This window comes from Anoplophora glabripennis, unplaced genomic scaffold (assembly GCF_000390285.2).
Source record: "Anoplophora glabripennis isolate ALB-LARVAE unplaced genomic scaffold, Agla_2.0 scaffold186, whole genome shotgun sequence".
NCBI lineage: Eukaryota > Metazoa > Arthropoda > Insecta > Coleoptera > Cerambycidae > Anoplophora > Anoplophora glabripennis.
This window is the reverse complement of record NW_019416662.1, coordinates 23363-34860: the sequence shown is the minus strand read 5'-3', so window position 1 is coordinate 34860 and position 11498 is coordinate 23363. Positions and strand designations below refer to the sequence as shown.

The following is an 11498-nucleotide window of genomic DNA, read 5'->3' as shown; positions in this document are numbered from 1 at the left end:
TTTTTTTTAGAATAAAACGAAAAAGTAGTTAGGTTTTGAAGTGCGTGAGCTTTTTTTTTTTTTTAGCTACGCTTATAAGTAATATATGACTAATACAAACATATTTGTGCGCCGCTGGGATGAAAACGACCAATATCTCGTATCTCGAGTGATCACTCGATTATTAGAAGTACTCGATTACCGATAACTCGATTATCAAAATTGGTCGATTATGCCCATCACTAATTTCTACATTCTTCTCATGTATTTTTGCTGCAAGTATATTCGAATTTAGACGCTCCTACTAAAGGGGTACCTTATTTAAAGATACAGGATGTCCCAAAAGAAACGCAGAATTTCATTTTTTACAAAAAAGAACGAATCAATCAACTCATCAGCGTAAAATCCACACCACACTGTCACTCTTTGGTTATACAATGGTCGTTTTTGAATGACCCGAGGATTGTTTCTGCCCCAAATTCGACAGTTTTACTTGTTCACATATCCACTAAGATGGAAATGCAACTCGATGCTAAAAATGAAAAAAATTCTTAGCAAAGTCACCTTCCACCTGTTGATTCTCCAACATCCAATCAACGAATATCCGGTGCATTAAGTGGTCGTCTGGTTTCAATTGCTCGGTTAGTTGAATCCTGAATGGAAATGTTTAATTATTGCAGTCACCGATGGCGCACTGAGGTTATGGGAATTTCCGCCACACTATCACTCACCATAGCAATACTTTCCGCTGAACGGCCAGTACAAGGCCGGTCTTTTTTTTTCTGTAACTGAACCTGCTTGTTCAAATGTAGCAACTAATCTTTTCACGATTGTTTCAATCGGGGCGTTATTTTTACCGAAAATTTCACGCACAGTCTCAGCTACACACTCTCCGTACTTGTAATAAATTTTCACTCGCTCATCCGTCGTATAGCGATCCATCTTGTCTAACCGTGTTTACTAATCGTAATTATCCAAAAAAAAAAAAACTAAAAATTATATTTCTACTGTTGAGGATTTCCACAAACGACTCTTTAAAATCCTAAATCAAAAATTTTTACGGTTTTATTAAAGCTTGGTAAAATTATGACCGATCGCTTAACCTTTTGACCAGTCTTAATATTCTCTCTTGTTGCAGACAAGGTAAAAAAGAAATACGCCAGCCTGGGTCACACCATCCTGATGGTGCAGCTAGAGCGCAGCAACCAAGGCCTCGGGCTGAGCCTGGCTGGACACAAGGACCGCAACTGTATGGCCGTCTTCGTCTGCGGACTCAACCCCAATGGCGCTGCCTACAAGACAGGTGGCATCCAGATAGGGGACGAGATTCTTGAAGTGAGTAGTCCCTAATAATAAGGTTTAATTATTACTTATTTTCTTTTTCAAAAATATTTTTTCACCATTCTTTCATTTTCCATTGTTTTTTGCAAAAAAAGTACAGTATATGTTATTGCGAATTACCGTCAGTTTTCAGGTGTGAGTAAAATGTTAGAAGATTTTTGAAGCTACTATATTTTAAAACTTTGGCAGAAACAATGCAATTTTTCTATGCAATAAGAGAGTATTTGGTAGTATAAAATGAGTTGGAAAATATGCTCAAACAAATTTAAAGGGTGATTTTACTTAATTTTTTTTTAATAAAGGTAGAAGACCCTACGACAATTTATGGCGCACTCAATTTTAACGGAATTACATAACAGCAAAGTATTTTTTTAAATTAATGTTAATTGTATATAATGTATAATTTTTTTTAAGTTTGGTGCACTTATATATACAAATGAAAAAAAGATTAAAAAATCCTAAAGGGCTTTAGTGTTAAATAAAAAATTGATCATAATAATTTTAGATTCTCAAAAAATTAAAGAAATAAACCATTACCCATTTTACACCATAAGCAAAGCAAATGTGAACATAAAATAAAATTACATTACATTACAATAAGATAAATATATGTAAATCTGATAATATATAATATGTAATATGTAATATGCAATATTTAATATGTAATGTGTAAAATATAATGTGTAATATGTAATATGGAGGGCTCAGAAGCCCAAACATTGTGAGTCACTTTTCTCTGGAAATTGAGTTACGTATTGAAGGTTTCTTCTTAAAGTTGATACATTAACTTGTGTTATATTTACATTTATCAGTATGTTATATCGCAATAAAAATAATTATTAGTATCTTTACGGGAATGTTTATTTTATTACAAGTGTTACAAATAGCCAATTTTTTCATTTTCTATATTCAGTAACTTGCACTGATTGGCTTCTGAGCCCTCCATATGTAAGAAATAATATGTAATATGTAATGTAATATATAATATATAATATGTAATATGTAATATATAATATGTAATATATAATATGAAATATGTAATACGTAATACGTAATAGGTAATATGTAATATGTAACATGCAATATAGTATAATATATGCAATTTTATTACTTGTTTATCTCGTAGGTGCAGTTTTTTATCAATGGTATCTATATCACACCTATGCCAAATTTGAATACAAAAATCGTTAAATTCAGGAAAAGTTATGACCAAATATTAATTTAAAAAAATAACTTTGAGATTATGCAATTCCGAAAAAGTGAAGTGAAAAGGGCTTATAACTATTATTTTTATGAATAACCTCTTTAATGTTCTGCTCATAGTTTCCAGACACAGTTACATAAATACACATTTTTTTGTAATAATATATACTTAGTCTAGTACTTCACAAGGTAATAACAATGGCGTACGATTCGAATATAAATTTTGTATATCAAATATTTTTTATAAATGACAAAACTGTAGAGTTTTTTATAATGAAAACACCCATTTGCTCAATCGAATATATAATGTTATACAATAAGGCACATACACGTGTACAAATTTTCTTTATTGGATGCATGTGACTTTTAAATAACCCTTTTGTGTATTTTAATGAAACTTCAACGTCTCAAAAAACATTTGAGAGGTGTCCTTATAACATAAAACATAATAACTGGAGTTTCCCTTGTTAAGAGTAAAATGGTTGTTAAAATTATATGCTTCAAGCTGTTCCTATTCGATTTTAAAATAAGGGATTACCCTCAAATTTAACGTTTGCCAATTAAACATTTTGTAAACTTTATTAGAGGATCGCAAAGGGAGGAGTACCATTTAACATTTTGAAGGGAAGTTGAGGAATAATTTCTAATCGAATAGTGATTATGCTTCTGACGTGCTTATTCGATGTTTTTAAATGAACAAGAGTTAACAATAGAACGGCTTAAATATCAATGTAGATTACCAGTGGGGTGTTGAATAAATTCTCGCTGTTTTATCTTATAGAAAATCTGCGTTAAAATGGGGGAAAACCTGTTATTTGTGCATTAATTCATATTTAGACAAACTGTGTAACAAAATATATATAAATGTATTGCTGGTTGCCTATTTGCTATAGAGCTTTCTTAAACTACGCACCTGCAGTTCTGGTAGCGCCATCTGTTGGAAAACAGTGAGAACTTATTCAACGTTCCATTATTTAACTAGAACAGCTGTTTTAAAGATTTACTAAATAAAATTAACAAATTTTCATTCCTGATAATTAAGATATTTAGTCAATTTCTAGACTAGTTAAACTATAGTGATAGATTAAGATCAAGTGGTCTTCCAGGAGTTTTTAGAACCAATTACGATGATCCAATTAGTAGTTACTGGTCTGCTTCCATTTTTTAAGCAATATTTTGAAAAATCACAGCAGTTTATTTTATAAAAATCTTAAACGCATATCATCACTTAAAACCCTGGTATCCCAAACTTTGTCAATTTATAACAAACATTTTCACAACTTTTTTTCACAATTTTCATCCATAAGCAAACTATCATGTAACAATCACGCGGTAATTGGCAAATTTTTCATAGTTTCTAAATTTAAAAACTGAAACGGAAAATTTGTTGATGCTGCCATATTTAAAAAAAAACTTTAATAAATTGCACATTCCATGGATATCATTCATGCATTCGCAGTTACAAAAAAACCATTCAAATTGGGGTTCTTCATGCGTGTACCAAAGAAGGCCTTAAATTGTAACAATTACACTGTGTTCCAATTGAAAACATGTTGGATAACACCCAGAAGAAATTCACCACCCTGTATGATTGAAAATAATTTCAAATGTAAACAAGTTGATTTGGAGTAACTTTTATTTGAAACACGTCTTTGTATTATTGATATTGCCAGAGCTATGGAAAAATCCGTCTTAAATTCGACACCCTGTATACATTTCTCTTTACTATAAGCTTTATCTCGTGGCTTAGTCTGATGTCGACAACTCAGGATGCTCTAGCTCTAAGCAAACATGACGTATGTGTCTTTAGAAAATATTTTCATAATTTGCCAGAACAAATCTTAAAACACAGCTAGGATAACAATATGATGCAACTGATGCAGCACTTAAGCTTCTTCCCCTTTATGCCGGTGTAAACAATGCTATCTCGTACACAATACCCGTTTGTTCATTGTTTTTTGGGTCACGGTCCAGAATATTTTTAAAACAAAGTAAAGTAGATATACAAGGTTTCCTACTAAAAATGATTAACGTGGTAAATTTTCGTTGTTGACTTTAGGCACAGTATATACAGATCAGTAAGGACAGCGAGTTTATTTACGAACGAAACCCACCAGCCAAATTACTTGCTACTTTCATTGAAAATAATATAAATTAAGTGTATATCTCTTTCTTCTCCAATAAACTATTGAAAATTACAACAAATATTTTTTAAAAATGATATAATGGGACGCGACCCCACTGATACATAGACAATGTAAATTTCAGTACATAATCCTGTTTGTCCATCATACTGATATAGGCCAGGAAAATTAGCGAAAAAAAAGAGAAACTCGAAAAAATTCATATCCGCGAATTATTGTAAAATTGTCTAAAGGAACATAATACAAGACATCTCTCATCTCGTGAGTCAAAAAATTTTAATAGCTAACTTTTCTATTTAAACAAATAAGTGAGGAAAACAGTTTTTTAATTTTGCAGGAAAAAACATCAATTTTAGCGAAAAGTGACTCCCAGACAACTTGTAGGGAGCAAAATTATCTACAAAATGAGACGTGTTAAATTAAAATCGGTTAATAAACAAAAAAGTTATTGCAAAAAAAACAATTAAAGTGCCCATTTTTTATTTTTTTGAAAATAATTTGTGAATTTTGACTTTAATTTTACATTTAAATCGTAATTAAATAGCTAACAAAATATTGAAAATATAAATTTACTTATATGGCTTAATATGTAAAAAAATAACTTTTTTAATGAACGATAGCTTCATTTATTTATTTAATAATAGTAAAATAATTCCGAAATTGAAGTTTTAATTAATATTTCGTTTAACAATAATTTTTCGGACATTTTTGTAAATTAAAAAAATTAAGTATAAAAGATACATTTTTTCTGGGGTTCAGGGCTATTCTACGAATTCGTAAATATGCCCATTGTTATTTTTTCGTCGAGCTACCCCAGTTAAAAAAAAAAAGTTTCTACGATGAATAGAAGCCGAGATATTGCAAAATTTTACAGAGCGCATCAATTTGAACTTGGATTTCACTTTTCTCACGTGCGCGACTCGCTTGGTCGAGCTTCCCCCATCACCACGCCGCCGGACAGTTTACTTAGCAAGTACCTTCTCTTTAAAGGGTTAGTGAGTCGTGCAATTCACGGGAAATCGTAGTTTACGTCGTAAACTTTATTTTGCGAAAAATTCAAGTCTTAATGTGTATAAACAATTGCGTTACGATTTAAAAAAAAATCTTATCTTGGCTTCTGTTGGTCGTAGAGGGTGCTTTTTTTAATTTGTATTTTTTGCCAGCTATCCATTGAATCTATTTTTGATGAGGTAGCATAAATAGCAACAATTTTATTCAAATTGTTTATAAGCGAAAAACGCACGGTTTTTTAATGCACAATTTGAGAATGGTAGTGTCAAAAAAGCGGTGATATTTTTAATAGGTCGCTTAATTACGTCTTTAAGATTACAATGACGCTTTCAAAATCATGTTTGGTTGAAAATTAGCGCCTGTACAGAGGCTTAAAGTTCATAACTTTTGGAGCCTCCGTTATAAACAAATTGAATTGTGCGAAAACTATTGCACCTACAGCACCCATTTTTGGCACACCTTTAAAGTATTACAAAACCCTCAACTTGTCATAGGTTTTATAAAATTTTAACAATAAATGCGATAGTTATAAACAAATTAGAAAAAGGGCACTTTCTTGGTGTTTTGCTATAACTTTTTTGTTTATTAACCGATTTTAATTTAACAAGTCTCATTTTGTAGATAATTTTATTCCCTACAAGTTGTCTGGGAATCACTTTTCGCTAAAATTGATGGTTTTCCCTGCAAAGTGAAAAAACTGTTTTTCTCACTTATTTGTTTAAATAGAAAAGTTAGCTATTAAAATTTTTTGACTCACGAAATGAGAGATGTCTTGTATTATCTTCCTTTAGACAATTTTACAATAATCTCGCGGATAGGAATTTTTTCGAGTAAAAATGTGAATCAGTCTGACTAAAACGGCTATAATTAACGAATTAAACTAGGTGCACAGTCTGTATTACTGTGATACGGGCTCGGTACTAAATATAAATTTTCATTGTTCATCAAAATTATACCATAATTTATAGATTTCGATGTTTTAGAATTATTTTACATACTTCAAACTTTTTGTGTGTTGTATCTATATTTCTCAATTACATTGCATTAATAGTAAATAATATTTATTTAAAAAATATTTGCAGTAAAAGTTTATAAATATACTGGAAAACCTTAAAAATGTAGATATTTCCTTTCAAAACTTTCGAGAGATATAAGGAATTTGAAACTCTTCAGAATGTCTCGCAGCAAATTTAAAAATGTTAAATGTAACAAATTATTGCAAAATTTTAATGGATATTCAGGGAGGTAACATTATGTATTTTTAATCATAATACAATAAAAGGTTTCTACCACATGGTGTTCTACAAGCTCTATGACAAACTTTGACAGATGGTAGCTGGGTTAATTTCAAACATTTCTTTTATGAATTAAGTTCGATTAAATAAAAACTATGCTTGCTGCAGCAATAATTATTATTTGTGTTTAAAGTTTAAACATCAATTAACCTTTATTAATCAAAGTAACAAATCTTAAGACTATAAAAATTGTTCAAAAGGTCCGCCCTCGGCTCACATGAATGAACTAATAAGATTCCGTCACTCGACGGATGAGATATGTATCATTTCTTATCTGGTTAGCTGTATTCTTTCAAGTAACTACTGACGGGTAGTAATTTTAACATGGTAGACAAGCTGCTTCATAATATGTCCAAATAAATAAAAATCCAAAGGATCTAGATATGGAGAACGCGGTGGACATACTATTGGACCTTGTTGACCTATCCATTTATTCGGGAAACGATCATTTAACCAAGCAGTTACTTGTCCCCCTGTTCTGACAGGCCACTGAAGACTTACGAGGCATTTAAACTTAATAGGAATTGAGAAGGACCCTCTATGCTCGAAATGTGGCGAAGGGGAGGACACCCCTGTCCACCTTCTGGGACAGTGTGCAGCCTTTGGGAGAATAAGACATAAAGTGTTTGGTGCTGAAGAGCTGCAAGGGGTTGAGGTGAGATACCTTCCATGGACCAAAATCCTGGCATTCACTAGGGCGTCGAGTAGGTTCGAGGAGGGTCAGAGGCAGAGAGTGGTTAGGTGATGGGACGGCGGGGTAGGCAAAAAGGGCCTACTCGTGACCTAATTGCCAGGCTAAGGCCGCCCCTTTACTACTACTACTACTACTACTACTACTACTACTACTACTACTACTACTACTACTTGTCCACCTCTATGTGGTGGTGCATCATCGTACTGATGCCACATATTTTGAACAATATTAAGCCTAACGATCATTTATTAACATGGACAGAAAGTAAATTATTGTTAAAAATGCTACCCCAAACGTACTACTGAAACGTTGCTGAAATCGTCTTGATCTAATCGCATGCAGATTTTGTAACGCATAGATATGATTATTATTTATGCCCTAGTAAAACACGCTTCATCAGACTACATGACAAGCGAAACGAATCTATCATTTTGTGCATGTTATTGAATATTGAAGTAACCAACGACAAAATTCTAATCTCTGAGCAGCATCTCCAGTATGTAAAACTTATACATTTTGGCGATGAAACGGATGTAACATTTCTCGTTTCAATACACACCATACAGGTCATAAATGGAGATTACTTGCTATATGCCGAACACTAATTCAAGAGTTGTCAATGACAGCATCTGTTAACATATATGTAATATATATATCCTTCATTATGTACATTCACTTCAGTAGGGCCAATTGCCTTTTTGGAGCGGGATTACCTTCTGCTCGAAGTCTACGAAATGATGCACTAAAGACTGTGTTGGCAGGTTGATGTCTATTTGGATATCTTCATCGGTATTTTCGGGCTGGCTTGTCTGGCGTTTTCATTGGAATACCCACATACAAAGACAATATCCGCATACTCTTCAGTTGTAAATAAATGCATATTTAGCACTTTAACGTTAAATGAATGAACAAAATGACACAAATAATAATTATTGCTTTAGCAACCATCATTTGATTGAAATATAAAATTATATTTTTTAACATTCTTATAACTTCTAAACAAAAACTAATTGGACCTATGTTCATATAAGAAAACATTATTGAAATTAATCCAACCACCATCTGTTAAAGTTTGTCATAGAGCTTGTAAAACACCCTCTATACGTAGGGAAAATTCAGGGAAAAAATTACAGATGGTAAATTTGGTAAATACAGCCAGTGATAAATATACTCAATTACATTATAGTTAATGCATAATATACACATAACAGAATAAATAACTTTCATTTTATCAGCTCTGATAAAATATATTTTGTTGTTCAGGTGACGGTGAATTTTGAGAAGCTGCACTTACAGATATGTTTGTGACAGGACTGTACTCAATTATTTTCATTTATGTCACTAAATGTTCTAATATAGATTCTACTAAAGGGTCCTATTAGTTTATAATCTATAAGCATTTTTATAAAATACATTGACTCCAATAGAGCAGATTTTGAGAGCGTGCTGTTTTATGATGTAGCCTTCATAAATGTTTACAAGCCACGTAACCAGTAATTTTGTCTGAAACAGTAATTTTATATCGTTCATGTTAGCCATTAAATTTCGGTGAAATTAAAAATTATTCGTCGTGATTCAATGTACCAGATTCACTTTGATTTTCTAACATATGTTAAATATCAAGTCTTATTTTATTAAATATACAATGCAAAGCTTGTCAAGATCTTAGAATACATTGAAGCAGTGCCAGTTTTAGATATAAATTGTCCCTAGGTATTCTTTTTCAAATAAAATAATTGATCCAGTTTGTGATCCAAACACAAGTACATTAAGTGTCGTTTCTTTATTTGAACATGATTACGTAAAAACCATGTTTGACCTTTCGCCGTATGTAGAAGATGTGGTATCATATATATAGCGGGCTTTGTAACTTCACAGGTTATAAAAATAATTTCTTGTGACATTTACAAAAATTATATAAAGGGAAACTACTCGTCTCCTTTTATTATATAACAGTAAGAGTTCACCATGAAACTTCTAAGGTTGTTAATCTATTAGAAGTAAGTTCACAAAACTAGATATATGTATTTTGTAATAAACACGAATTCTCATGCGTTAGCAAAATGTGGAATTTCCAACTATTGATTGGACACGTAAAAATTTGCTTTAGCCAATTTCATCAATACATTACCTTTAATTAATAAAAATCCTCAATCAATAAAACCTTATAAGTATCCATAGGGTGTAAAGATATACATTTTTACTTATAAACAAATTTTGTCTTTTTTATTTTTTGCTAGATTCATCGCTTCATGCCAGTTTGTTCCTCTTTTCTTTAAGTCTTCTGCCACTACTTGGTCCCATGTTTTTATGGGTTTGCCTCGTTTCCTCTTTCCTTTTTTTTTTATTTACCAAATCATTTTCGGCTGTCTTTCTGTTCATAACCTACCTTCGGAAATGACAATGACGTTAACCGACCAATGGGAAAATGATCATAGCGCATGCGTATAACACACAAAGTGCAACACCACCAATTTTTTGGCTTCAATTCCCTTTCAAAATGCTTTGTATATGTATAGAAGTATGTGGTTTTATCCTGACACAATGAAGTATTAACTGTAACTAACAATATTGGCAATATATACCCACTGACCCTCAAAAATTTAAATACAAAAAAACACAAACAAAATATATCCAGTACAGTCCTGTGCACACATTCGGAATTCGTTGAAGACGTATATAGTAACCTGATTAATTGGATATTGGATCATGAATAACCACAGGAAACAAACGTAATTCCAACAGGTATTAAAACGTCGTAATAGTACGTCTAGAACGAAACCACAAGCTCAAGTTCAATGATCATTGTAAATTTTACGATATTGCAGTGATCGCTCTAAAGATTTTGCATGGGTCATTTATTTCTGTTCTCAGGTGCGTACCAATCGTACCATAAATAGTAGCATTCATAACAAAATACAAAAACAGCTGTCGATTTATTTTATAGTTTGAAATTATTCAACTGGTAAAAAAACTATTTGACGCTAGTATCGAATTATCGATTTGGATAGAACTTTTGGTTTTTTCGTACAACACAATTTCTGAATAAGTTCAAAGTTAATAGTTGATAAAATGAGAACCAAAGAACACAATTTCTGAATAAGTTCAAATTTAATAGTTGGTGAAAGTTGCTTAAACATAACGAGCAAAAAACTATTAATAACTTAGTGCTTATTGATTCACACTTAGCGATTGTACAGACCTATAAAAGCGAATGATTGTTAGGGTGCGTTTACACGGAGTCTTACAATCTTAAGATTGTAAGACTAAGCTCTAGAGCGGGCAGGTTTGAATCAATGTAATGCTCGCTCTGAATAAGTAAGCCAATGATTTAAATTTTTCCCAGTCGCAAATTACCTACCTCAAAGTTAACTGCAATCGTATAGCGGTGGATGTGGGAGCTCGAACAGCAAGTTGTTTTGAATTGTTCGGTCCAACTAGTGACAATAATTCATCAAACAATTCAGGAGACATTCTGAAAAGATTAGAATATCCTTTGTCATAAATCTGTAGATTGTCACTTGCTCCTTGAGACATTCTATTGATTCATCTGAAGATCTCTGATACCCAAATACATTTTGTTTTATTCTTAGACTTCTTTATCTAAATAAAGAATTAAAAATTTGATAAATCTTAAGAGTAGCAGATCTTTCCCAACCCAAACTATTTTGCTGTTTTTTCAACAGCAATAGAATTACTTTTTTGAGGTTAATCTATTGACTACGTCGAGTCATAAACCTAGAAAACTATAAGGTCTATGCGTCGAGTAAACAATATACGACGAATAAAAATATGACGTTATCTACACGGATAGAAAAAGAGTTCTTTTAT

The 11498-nt window shown here is 31.9% G+C and overlaps 1 protein-coding gene across 3 annotated transcripts in view; it reads left to right on the top strand.

The window, feature by feature from the left end:
- LOC108904666 (inactivation-no-after-potential D protein) overlaps positions 1 to 11498 on the top strand; it is a 72372-nt gene that overhangs the window by 50497 nt on the left and 10377 nt on the right. For all 3 annotated transcript variants that reach the window (XM_018707301.2, XM_018707300.2, XM_018707303.2), the window contains exon 2: positions 1118 to 1314. In XM_018707301.2, coding sequence (XP_018562817.1) covers positions 1118 to 1314 — 197 coding nt within the window. The remainder of the gene's footprint in view (positions 1 to 1117; positions 1315 to 11498) is intronic.